Source organism: Ornithodoros turicata, chromosome 9 (assembly GCF_037126465.1).
Source record: "Ornithodoros turicata isolate Travis chromosome 9, ASM3712646v1, whole genome shotgun sequence".
In the NCBI taxonomy this organism is placed as follows: domain Eukaryota; kingdom Metazoa; phylum Arthropoda; class Arachnida; order Ixodida; family Argasidae; genus Ornithodoros; species Ornithodoros turicata.
The window spans coordinates 24,493,781-24,506,605 of NC_088209.1; the positions used below are offsets into that span (position 1 = coordinate 24,493,781).

Genomic DNA, 12,825 nt, shown 5'->3' on the forward strand with positions numbered 1-12,825 from the left:
GCTCGACGAATGGGCGATTGTTTCTCACCAGACGTCGCCCCGCGTCTTTTCATCGCAATTTCAGTCGTCATTAAAAAAAATATTTCGAGCTTTCTGTCGCACATAAAATTTGCAGTGTGGGTTTCTTTCGGAATAAGCTTTCAAATGCCGCTGCCAATACTACCAGCTTTCTTGCTGCTTTACAGTACCTTTAAGACCAACTTGTCCGCGGTCTCCGGCGGCCTTCTTCGAAATATCCCGTATCCAAAGTGACTCTGGAAGTAAGTCATGCCTACGCAGACTTGACAAAGACGTTCAAGTTTTAAAAGTTCGATAATTCCCACTGACAGAGATCAGACGTCGGTGCGAGGAACTCGGTAATAGCGCGCTTCAATTATACTCGACAGATAGCCGCTAATCCTTGATTCCAAGCAAGCGTGAGGAAGGAAGTTCGGCTTCTTCGATTGGGCGTGAGCGGCTGGGAAGCTCTGGAACTCCCTTACACTCGGATTCTCAGTTCTTTAAATGAGAAATGCCTTTTTATGCGATGAAGCGCTGCTCATGCGTGAGTCCCAAGGTCTCATTAGAGCCTTTCTTATCAAAGCCGCCCTTCTAATTTGGGCGAAGTTTCTGTGTGTTAGGTTATCCAATCTAAAAACAGTAAAACGAAAACAGGGAAAGAGGGGCGCCCTACTCCTAGAGCACAGCATGGGCTGCATGGACCCTGGCTTGTGTATCCCGATAGCGAAATGGCTAGGTGGATTGTAGCGCGGAAAATGCCGAAAGAGAAAGAGGCAAATGAAAACGAACGTGACGATTGTCTTTAGGCTCTTTTTTTCCTGCGGCGTTAGAAAAATTGTTGAATTACCAAATGCGAAAATGAGACACTATGAGCTTCTGGAAAAATATAATGCATAACCGAGCCGAAAATATCATTAAAGGCGATGCCTTTTTTGAGTCATAACGCATGAGTGAACGCTCGCACACTTCTAATATTAGTCACTAGACAACGAAAAATTAGTTAATCTTCAGATTTTTTTTTTCAACACTTCCTGCAATGAAGATCTGAGCAAACAATTCTTCATCATCAATCATCGAAAAATTTGCATCTCTGCGTAACAACTTTATGCCTTTGCTAGTTCTAGTCAAGCCTTGTGCTACTACACTGAACGAAGCCTACTTCTTCAATTTAAAAGAAAAAAGAAAAGAAAACATGAAACATTCTTTCCGGATGCAAAACTTATATGCAAACTTTCCAGAAACTTTGCATCTCCTTTGCTCATGACAGAAAAGTCGGTGGTATTGTTTTTATTGACGTTGAGCTTATTATTAATCTTGAACGTGCCCTATAGGTCTTTGAAAGTAAAAGGCTTTTCCCCGTTCAGACGTAGTGTACGTGTTTCAAAGTTCAGCGAGAATCTGCAGAGGAGCAGTAGAAAGAAAACAAAAGACGCGTCCAGACCTGATGCATTTTTGATGGACAGAGAGAAAGAAAACAACGCAATAGAAACAGTGTCAGTTAAAAGATTAGAAGAGATATGCTGATAAAGCTGAGGCATAGGTTAGCTCCTCTTTTCGTTGCTGTGTGCCTGTGTGTGTGTGTGGGGGGGGGGGTTGGAGGGCTCTGTCCTACAGGTGCGACTTCCCTGGCAAATCTGAAACGTAGCTGACGTCATGCGGATAAAGGAAAGGTGCTGTTGCTCTCTTTTTGATGGACTTTTTTAATTGACTCTTTTTAATGGAGTTGGGAGGGTAGAGTTGAGGAATTGAGAAGGGTGCTGCGTTAAAATGACGTAAAAAGTACGCAGTGGAGCTAATATCCTGAAAATTTCTTTTGGCACACCTCCGTCAGATTCGCGAGTTGTGGCGCAACGAAAACACGAAGAAAATATTACGCACAATAAAGACAGACAAAGCAGAACCTAATAAAAAAAAATACGTTGGACAATAATCAGTCGAGAGTGTTTCATAGTCGAGTAGTGTACCACATGCATTGAGACAGCCGCCTCTGTCAGGGGTGACATACCTATGACGAAGGCTCTCGACATAGGCCAACGTGATTTTCGTCTCGATTTTTTTTTTTTTTTTTTGAATTCCGTCTTAGCGCCGCGAAGCAACTGTGGCTATGAGCGGCGCACATACGTGGACAGATTGAGAGAGGGCAGCGGGAATGAGTGGAGAGACAGGAGGTTTAGTAGGCGCCGTGGGCCGACTCCAGAGGAGGGGGAGGAGGAGGGGGGCGTGACGTTTACAGAAAGAAGAAAGGAGGCCTGCGTGCCAGAATGGGCGGCAAATTGCCCCATAAAAAATCGGGACGAACTGTGCCGAGAGATTTCCGTCTTGAGACAGGATTTATTGATGCATGTCGTTGCATTTAATTTAATGTGTCTTTCCTTTCGTTCCGAATCGTGGCGTGTGGTTCCTTTCCTTTCTTTTTTTCTTTTTTCTATGCGTCGCCTTCGTGACGTTCATCCCCGTCTCTAATTAAGCCAGCCAGAAGTACAGCTTGGGACAAAAGTTTACGGAACACGGTACCTGCGTATTTCTTCATCGGAGCGCTTCACTGCTAGCTGTCACGAAGCGATCGAATAGGAAACGGGTGGCAGGCTATTCTATTCATCTCTCAGTATGTATGTCCACTCCTTTTTGCTGCTAGGTTGCCGCTCCATTGGAGAAATGCGACACCCCGGTGTTCCGTAAACTTTTGTCCCAAGCTGTACGTGTTCCTGCACAACCAGCCCAATATCTGCAAGGGCGCGTCTTCAGGCGTGGAGCGGGTATCAGCGATATGTGATTCTTACAGGGGTACAAAAGCGCAGAAATTTTTCCTCGCGGTAAAAAAAAAAAGATGCCAATATATTGATAGCAATACAAAACATAAAAGTGCGATTGATCCGTTGCGTCGTTCGTGAGTTAAGCGCGAAGGAACCCGCAATCTGCGCTTTCCTTACTCTTCCCTTCTTCTCAGGAGACGCGACAATGTAGTGCGGCCTCCCTTTGGTCTCCGCAAAGGGCTTCCAGCGATGATTGGATACCCCTCCGCACGGATCTCTTTCGCACTGACTGCCCGCTTGGCATTAGCCTCTCCGCACACGGACACTCCTATATTATGCATTTTCTGGAATCAGCGCCATTTAGAAATCATCCCTTTCATCTCTGCTTCTGCTAATATCCCGACGGTATCAGACGCGGCGTCACACCACCTCTACGCTGTTTCGCGTTGTTTAACGTCCGTTTGCATAAAACATACCAGCGTGAAAACTGTGAAGGCGAAATCAACTTCGGGGCAGTTGCCTTTTCATCTTCCAGTTCAGTTCAAACTTTACGGTGCCCATGAGCAACTGAATTGGTCTGAGTAATTCTGCACTACACCAAATAATTGTAATCAAACATAATATGACGGTAACCAAGCACGACAAACAAACAATTGTGACACGGCGCTCAAGGCCGATAAGAAGGCTGTTTTTACACACAAAAATATCTGCATCTGTAAGGTGGTGTGGGCATCGATAGGGAAACTGGAAGGCAAAGTTCGTCCGTACCAGCACTTCATCACACGCGCACCTTTATTTCTAGCGCGCATAAATTTAAACAGGAACATACTCATTACGAATTTAATGTTCATTTGACTCTCTCTAGCGACGCTTCAGGACAGGCAACATTCATGGGACTGTCCCTCCGCTGAACACCATTATCAAATTCAACTAAACGTGCGTTGGCAAGCTGGCGAATGGCGTTGCATCCACACTATACGCAGTTCGCCACCGTTCGCGCTCGAATTCTCAACAAAAGACAGGGCAAAAATCCCACCGTTGTTGTGAGCCTCTGATCTTTTTTTTTTCTTTTTTTTCTTTTTTTTTTTACTAAAATATTCCGCGGGGATGTAGCTCATGTGAAGATGAAGACACGGTTTCCTGACAGTCTTTTCCGGCACATGTCTCATTACTCGCTGCTGTCCTCTCCATCTGTTAACATCGGTACACGGCTCATAGCGACGGTTAAGAACCCAAAGAGAGAGGGAGAGAGATAGAGAAAGGGAAACATAATCCGTTCGAAGAAGCTCTGAGCTCGAAAAACGGGGAAACAATTTTAAAATCGTCTCATGGTGGCCAATCTCATTTCAGGACTGCTCATACGAGGGATTTTTTCGCACAGCAATATTTGCTTGACACTTCAGAAATGAGACATCTTCCTCTCTGAACGTTCTCTCTCTGTTTTTATTTTACATCTTTCTTGCTGCCCTGGATATCGAAGTTCACATATTGCAAGCCGATCCGAATGAACCGCTCGTTGCTTCGCGTGTCACTCGCATATTCGTGTGCTTGGCTAGCACAAGTGGAGCGTCGTTTTGAAAATGTCGAGTGCAAATGCGATTTGCATATAAATTATGTTGGTGGACGTTTAAAAGGAACGATGACACGGACTGGCAAGGCGGCGGGATATGTTTATTAAGAAAAGGAAAGGTTTGCCATGCAAAAAGCCGGCTTGATATTCCAAAGAAAAGGGGAAAAGAAAAAAAAAGGAAAGAAATTAAAAAGAGACGCTACAACAACGTGACAAAGTCACAGGCAGATCACGAGTCCTGAGGCTCTGGGAAAACTGTGGAGAGAGCGCTAACCATGGGGGATGATGTTGTGAAACCGCAACTTCGTTGTGTTTGTTTGTTTCGTTGTTTTTACGTGCCCATCTAGTCTTCTGGCGGCATGCAAGCCGTGCGGCTCGTATACAAAAGGAAGAGGTTAGAGTTGGAGTTGGACGAACTAAAGGAGGTTATTCGAGCATACATGCTGTGACAGCCAGCCTGTGACAGGTTGGGGTGCAGGACGGTGCCAAGGAGAGCGGCCAGGGAAAAGTCATTGCAGCACTACAGTTGGGAACACGACTGCAACGGAGGGTGTTCCGATGGTGAAGGTGTCACGCAGCACAGAGTGCAGTTTGGGGAACTGAAGCGGCCCATTTGGCAAGGCTCTGCTACTGGAATAAGGTCAACTTCAAGAGCCTGTTGGCTGCAAAATTACTTGATATTTGATCTGTATAACGTGGAAAGGGTGCGTTCGGTATTGGCCATATGTTTAAATTTGTCTCGTGTTCTGCATTGTGGAACAGGTGGTGTTTATTTTATTGAAATTTATTTATCGAATCAAATAATGTGTGTGGTAGGGAGTTCATAACGTATGCTGTTAGAAACGGCCTTTCCATACGACGAACAGGATGGTGGTATGCGCTCAGACAGAGGTAGAGTATAGACGTTCAGACAGAGAGGTAGAGAGGCTGGGGTAGAGTATCGCCCCTGGCGGTGAAACTCACCATTCATCAACTCACAATAAAGTTGCTGTTGTTGCTGTTGATGTTTCAATTACGTAGCGGCGTATGTTGTGTATGAAACTGTGCTCATTTTTAGCACATGAGAAGCTGAGTTTGAGACTTGGTCTGTGTGTATCTGTTATCGTCGTCCCTATAGACTCTGGGTCGTTACCGTCAATCCGTCATGTAGCCTAGTCACCAGCTCGCTTGCTATTTAGCAATTATTTCAATAATTTTTAGAGTCCAAGAAAGCGTGTTCCGTAATCTGATGAAGTGGTTTGTTAGGGGTCAGCTCCCCAACACATTGCATGAACGAAATTAACAACAACCACTGTATTCATCATCCCTTTGTGTTTTCATCATCTCATCATCTGTTTGAACTTTCTGTATTAAGTGGACTGGGGTAGCCAGTCAGACTTCGTCGGAACTCACATCCCCATTTTTTCTTTATTCACATCACATCACATCACATCACTGCACTCAACAATTCTTCTGTTTGCGACAAAAATTGAAGACTGCATGGCATAACAACACTTGTTCTATTATTTATTATTCCTTACCGTAAACGTCGGAAGGGTAATTCACGAAGCTTTTCGAGAAGGGTAGAAGGTGAATAATGCCGATTAGGAAACATTACGAAAACCTTCTTGAAACAGTGGAGACAACCGCTTGAAGAGACATCCAGCACAACAAATAAGTCATTAAGAGTACATTTGTGATGACATTCTTGACATTGCGAAATGGAGACAGTCCGCATACAAACACAGCAGCCCGATCCGAAAGACGAGTCCTTGGGGCACGCCCATGGCATCGTAGGACGCGTGTGAAAACACTTCATTTTGTGTCGTGTGTTGACATTGCGAAGGTGCATAACTGCGCAGGGACATTCCACATCATGCCGCGAAAGCCATAATAATGCAGATTCTGTAACAAGACTTTGCGTGTAACGGAAACAAAAATCTGTCGTAAACAGAGCAAAAATTGCTGGACAAATTAATAGGGCGTAGCCGAGCCAGTGTACGTAGATAAACGCTAAACTTCGTTGTTTGTGTCTGAAGGGGAAAACAAATCAAAAGTCTGAGTCATAACGAAGTATAGGGCTTCCACTCCATGAAGATAAACCTGAGCAATGGGTACACTTACATACAGGATAGACGTGCTAGACAAACAAAAAAGGTGTTTGTCCTGTATGTGAGTTTGCCCATCGCTCAGGTTTATCTTCATTTGGTTCGTCCACCAGCTTGCCTGCGTTTATGCCATCCTGATGTTGATGTTGGCGAAAAAAACCCATCCTCTCTGGGGCTTCTACATCATTTTCTCGCAATGTTTCTTCCTCACATTCCAGGAAACGATGTCTTTATCTACACAATCGTAGTAAGGCGAAGTTGCTAGACTTGCTCAACACAAGGAATAGCTGAATTTGTCAATTCACCAACACATAATCGATGTTTTACCCTGCGTGGTACATCGTATTTATCGGTAAACTAAGTCATCTGCATGCATATCATTCCAACCATAGTTTTTCTAATTTTTGCGAATTTAGTATGTATTGCACTATGCTCTGAAGTGCTGCAGCGTGCTGCGTGCCACTTTGAAGTGCCGCTGCACGCCGCAGTCCAAATGTTCCGAAACAAAGCTCGCCCAAATAATTAAGATTATGAATATTTTCATGTAATCTAATCTAATCTAACCACGAAGACTGGTTGGTGACACGCAACGTTGCTCATTACGAGAGAACATCCAGGAAAGCACAGGCACTGCGAAGTGAACACTGCCCGTAGAGTACTCATCAGCGATTCAGTGCACTTTCCGGGGCTTTTACACAGATAAATTAGAATCTCATACGCATGAAGAAGTAGCTCGCGCAGGCATTACCGAAGAGTGAAAGGTCATTTACGTAAATTTAACGAAATGAATTTAGATACTGCTGTCAGGGCCGTTCCCCCATTTTTGCCTTCCTCGGAAGTATAAATATACGAGCAAAGCCTATACAGACAATTAACTCCGCTGTCGCAGGCGGTCCTTTTACTTTCCGCTGGTATAGAGCTGTCCGTAGCTGAGGAATTCATGCAATCTCCTGGAGATAAACTAGATTATCCCAGGAAGAAAGTTTCTGCGCGGTGCGCAGGAGAAAGGCAAGAAACTGTAGGGTGCACTGGCCGGTAATAAGTCACGTTTGCAGAAGATTGAGCTGCTTTGTGATGCAGTAACTGGTGTCATCATCGTGGACTCTGCGGGACGTTTATTGGTGCCTTTTTGTTCTGTTGTGGTCGTTGCGGAAGGGCGAAGGTGACGACAGGGAGCAATAAGGCTGTTACCGGACCTGAGATGATAAAATGAGCGTTTAAGACCCGTAGTCTAAGATCCCATCCGTACAGCTTTGAGCTTTTGGTTGCTTGGCACTCGACGAATGTAGAACCTTTGTCAAGTGCGGTTAACACAAGATAAAACACCAACTACTGTTTCTGAAACAGTATATGCTTTCTTGCCGTTAGTCTGCATTTCGTCAGGTACAAAAGTGGTAGTGGCTCTCTATCACTTTTGTACCTGACGAAATGCAGACTACTGCGAGAAAGCTTGTACGTTAATAAACAGTAGTTTCAGTGTTTTTTATCATTTTGTTGCTTGGTAGGTAAGAAAGAAGCATTAACTAATGATTTGCGAAGATAGTTTTAATGACTGTCTTCCAAGGGCGCTAGAGGGACATCGCGTGAGTCGTACGTACCTTCGTGGTCTCTACCTCTCCAGCGTGATTTTCGTATACCTCTTAGGGGTACAGCTACTTTGAAATAAAAAATAACCATGTACAAGTAACGTATGTGCAGGGAGTACTTGTTTTTTTTTTTGTTTTTTTGTTTGTTTTTTAGTTGGGTAAAGGAGCTGCAGAATTGTCATCGGTCATTTCCTTCTTTCTTCTGCGCGGATGCGTATTGACTTTTTTTTTTCTCCAAAAAAGGAGGATATGTGCTTATGGTAAATGAATAAAGCAGGGGAAGGTCAGCCAACACGCGAGTCGCCTTGCCGTTCTCTTTGTCCATAAAATAGTCAATACCCTGATGCGTAGTTACCGGGGACACTGAAATGCTTCCACCGCGAATATATATATGTATAAACCTCCAAGAAACGAAGTATGTGCATGCTGATCGAGAATATGTTGCGATTCAGAATGTGTCTGTAGAAGGAAATGTCCTTCAGTCCTTCGTGAAAGACACAGAACAAACATTGCCTAAACGAAACGAAAGTAGGCGGGTTACCCTGTCTAAAGTATAACGTGAACCCGTACACAGCATAGAGTTATTAAAATTAATGAGCGTGTCCTGCGATGAGCGATGCCGGCCAGCAGGCTGGAAGCTGCCCCAGTGCCCCTAGCTTATTAATACGCCATTCTGATTCCCTTTTGTAATAGTTAACGACGTGACAAGATGTTTCACCTGATGTCAAATCACCTACGAAAAGTTAAGACAAGTTCAATTGGGTTACAGTGTATTGGAGCTAGGTTGCTGCCCTAAGAGCGCCTGCAGCTCCAGTTTTTATGCGTTAATATATGATAATTGGGAGGGATGGAATTTAGAAGCAGTCTTTTATACCGCTATCAGTTAAGTGCTTTGGATTGTTGTTGCTTTGTGGGCCATCTTCCGGCAATCTTGCAAAAGGAGAAAGGCCCGTTGTTCAGTGCGGCTATAGTCTGTTGGAGCTGAAGTCTGGCTTGGCTATATTCTGGGCATCTTTTCATTCTTTTGCATCGTTTGCAAAGGTTCCCGTCGGAGAGCCATAGTTGGTGCCTCGGTCCAGCGCTGCACAACGCAAACCAAAATTTGTCTTCATATATAGAGCGAAGGACCACTGCCGTTCGCCTGTGTTTCCGCGATTGAAGTTACCCATGAGTCAAAGTTTTCCCGGTTGAATTGTCATCGAACACTATAGTGCTCGACCGACATCAGCGACAACGACAGACGTACTTTTCCATAGTATCAATATCTGTTCGGTGACTCTCGGCGAAAGTAGAAAAGAAAAAATAGACATCACTTCTCGATGCCGGTACACGAACGTCCCCCATGTATCTTGGTTTTTGGTTTCTTCTCATTCTTTTGTGTGCGTATTCTTTTATGCTCCTTCTGAACAACATGCCTCTAGAATGAGGAACGCGGAGATAAATGGGATGCTTCGCGCCCAACCAAGCGGATCATGAGATGCGTGTAGCAAAACAGTTGACAGGGCAAAAGCACACATAGCTCGCGCTCTTTTGGAAGGCTCCCAGAACGGAAACAGACCAGTTTATGCTCCTTGGAATAAATAAGGAAATAATAAACAGACGGCAATGGATATAGATGACCGCGGGAAACGTCAGCATTTCCTACAAAACTGAGTCGTCTTTTCAGAAAGCCGTTTCATTTTGCTCGCCATAAGTTATTACAATATAATGGACACAAAACTGCAATACATTTGGTCTCTGCAGGACGGTGCAGTATGCAAGGAACGGTACGACATGTGAAAGCTACCGTGAATTCGCACCAGCGACATCCCACAGGAATATTCTAGTTGAAGAAAAAGCAAGACAACCTGTTCGCGGCGCGGAAGGTATGCCGCGTCTTGCGTTGAACATTCGTACGACTGCAGATTATCGGGAGTGACGCATTCTACACATAGCAGACGACAGCGTCGGCTGTGTCGTCTGCTACGGAATGTCTCCCTGTACCGTTAACTAATGTACATCTCGCGCTCTCGTGGAGGGAAAGAGATGTGAAGTTTTGCGCGTCTTCCGCGGGAGTATTCTGGGGAATATCGCTCGTGTGAACACAGAATAGAATAGAAGTAGAAAGAAAAAAAATGGAAACATAGGTCGCACTGGCGCGACCAGCTCTGAACACAGCGTTATATGGTACGATAAAGGAAGCTCTCAAATTAAGTTCAGCAACGACATGTCAGTCATCTCAAAGGAGTAAGGCGCTTGGCTTGTCATATTTACGGGTTCTTGAGCACCTTTCGGTCTAAAAACTCGGTATTGCGGGGGCATCGAACTATAGCGCGTAGCTCTCGATATCGATTGTTTGAGGAACAGGGTTTAAGAGCGATAAACCTGACGGCTTCAGATGAGTGGATTTCCAGGCCCAAAACAAAGATCATTCCTAAACTTTTAAATATTACTCATAAAAACATGAAATTCACGTGTCGTGCGTTCGACAACCGCAAAAGATGTTGAAAATGTCGAATGTGTATCGCATCGTATTTTACATGAAAAGTAGACAGACACAAAGAATGCCACGATTAAGCCCGAAGACTTGCCGTAAAAGGAGCATTGTGAGGAAGAAATGCCGATGGAGAGCAGCTGTTCTTGAACGGGAACACGCCAGCTGACGAACACAATACAACACTATCTTCAAGGTGGCTATAGGAGCATGAAGAATGCCGCTGTGTGGCAAATTTCACTGCTGACGAATGTTAGCCCAAAAACCTCCACATTTTAATGAACTCATCAGGTATTTGTTGAATCTGGTTACTTCTGATGACACCCCTCAACGCGCGACACACTTCGGCGTACCACAATCCCGCGCACAAGTGCTCCTCGTAAGCTGTGAAGTTATATAATTAAGAAGGACATAAAAATATGCGCTGGTAAACTCTGGTGTTCATGTCGTCCGTATTATTTTGTGTGCGCGTTTACGCTTTTAATCTGAAGTTACGTTCTATTGTAAAATACCACGCATTACAGACGTGACAGACCTTCATAAATAATCCTAGAACATTAAAAAAATATATATATATCCATACTCACCGGTCCACTCCAATGGCCGTAAGAGTGTAAACCGAAACGATCACCGATAGATGCTGCATGAACAACACCGCGGGACAGAAAAGTGGCTCAAACACCCAGCGTCCCAGCATGAAATCCGTGTAGGTGAACGGAATAGAAAACACAGCCATGGTGATGTCCGAAAGCGCCAAGTTCACCAGAAATAGCCTCAACTCCCTCGACGACCTCTTGCCCAACACCAACACGACGACAACCGTTATGTTACCGCCCAACGCTAGGACGGCCGTCAAGGTGTACAGCACGATTAGGAAAGTTTGCACCTCGTTACCGAACACTTCCATCGGAGGATAATCTTCGTCGCTTATGTTCGTCCACGAAGTATTCCAGTGGTTCGCCCTGGCTTCGGCGAGTCGTGAATGATCCGCCGGCTGCGCATCGTCGGCGTGAGGAAAGTTGGGCAACATGATGTCCCGAAGAAAATAAATTATACAGCAGTGCAAAAGCTGCGGCGGCGTCGGTTCGACCGTCTAGGCTAGTCGGCGTTCTCTCTTGCTTTCGACCACGGGCGTTCGCCGTGTGCTCCTCATATGTTCTCCTCATATGTGCTCTATCCTCTTTCCCTCTGCCACGGGGCGCGCTCGCCAGGTTGCCCGTGTGGCGGTAACGCAACAAGCTGCCGTGCCCTTAATTTCGCTTCGATGTGCAGGTAGGATAGAGTTCAACGTTAAAAGTAAGGGCGTCCTTTCCTGCGTTGCTACGAGAGTTTGCTGCTCGTCACCGAGCAGTTAAAGTGATTATTGCGTACTGTCGTTTCGGTCCTAGTGAGGGAGCGAGGAGGATACGTAAAAATGGTTACGCAGATATGTTGATCGATTACAGGGATTTGCGCCGGATTTTCAACTCCGGGGTGCGACGTCCCGTACCTGCCCCGCGATACCTTTTTTCGTGCTGTTTTGGCAGACATATTTTTTGGGGGTTGTTGGGACCGTTAGGGGGGTAGCGGTGATGGGAAAGCCCGTGTTTGGTCATAAAAAAATAGAGTCTGCAACTCTGTATTGATGGGTCGTTAGCTGTTGGCAAATGAGTCAGGCGCTACAAAAATGAAAGCCGGTGTGTACGGTATGGTGATGTACCCAAATGCACCGCACCATGCAGCACTGACATGACAAGACACGGCTAAACACGAGAGGGCAGTTTAAATATGACCGTCGTCGGAACAGCCAGACAGCGGCGGAATCGAAAGACGCACCTCTCGACTGCCGGTGGGGTGTGCTAACCACTACACGGTACGCTTGTTTTGTATTCGTCTGTATGTGTGTTTCAGCTTTAGAACGGTTACTTTCTAACATGTTCACACGAGGGCAGGGCTAAAATGCATGTTCAGTACCGTGTACATTTGTATGCATGTTTCCAGAAGCGAAAAAGAAGATGGCGGGGGGGGGGGGGGGTAGTATATGTTTATTAAGAAAAAAGAAAGGAAAGGTTAGCCGGGCAAAGAGCCGACTTGCTATTCCGAAAAAAAAACGGGGAAAAACAAAAAAGAAAAGGAAGGAAATAGAAAAGCAAAAAGGAAAAAAAGAGGGAAAACGAAAAAGAAACGGAAGGAAAAAGAAAAAAAGGGGCAATGGAAGATGGGTATGTTACGTCATCATTCGTCAGGGGTTCAAGTCGGGGTGTCAACCCAATGGTGCAGAAGTTCCACGTCTCAACAATACTAATCAATCAACGATACAATTCAACCCGAATTCACAATTTCTCTACCTGTCCTCTGCGATAGGCAGTCAAATTTT

The 12,825-nt window shown here is 45.1% G+C and overlaps 1 protein-coding gene across 1 annotated transcript; it reads right to left on the reverse strand.

The window, feature by feature from the left end:
• Window positions 1-11,052: 11,052 nt before the first annotated feature.
• On the reverse strand, window positions 11,053-11,499 carry LOC135369439 (cholecystokinin receptor-like). The gene has a single exon (XM_064603028.1). It carries the CDS (start codon window positions 11,497-11,499, stop codon window positions 11,053-11,055), a length of 447 nt encoding a protein of 148 aa, XP_064459098.1.
• Between the last annotated feature and the right edge of the window lie 1,326 nt (window positions 11,500-12,825).

What these genes read in the sequence shown, in the direction of transcription:
- LOC135369439 (XM_064603028.1), bottom strand. Translation starts at nt 11,499, where the DNA reads ATGTTGCCCAACTTTCCTCACGCCGACGATGCGCAGCCGGCGGATCAT.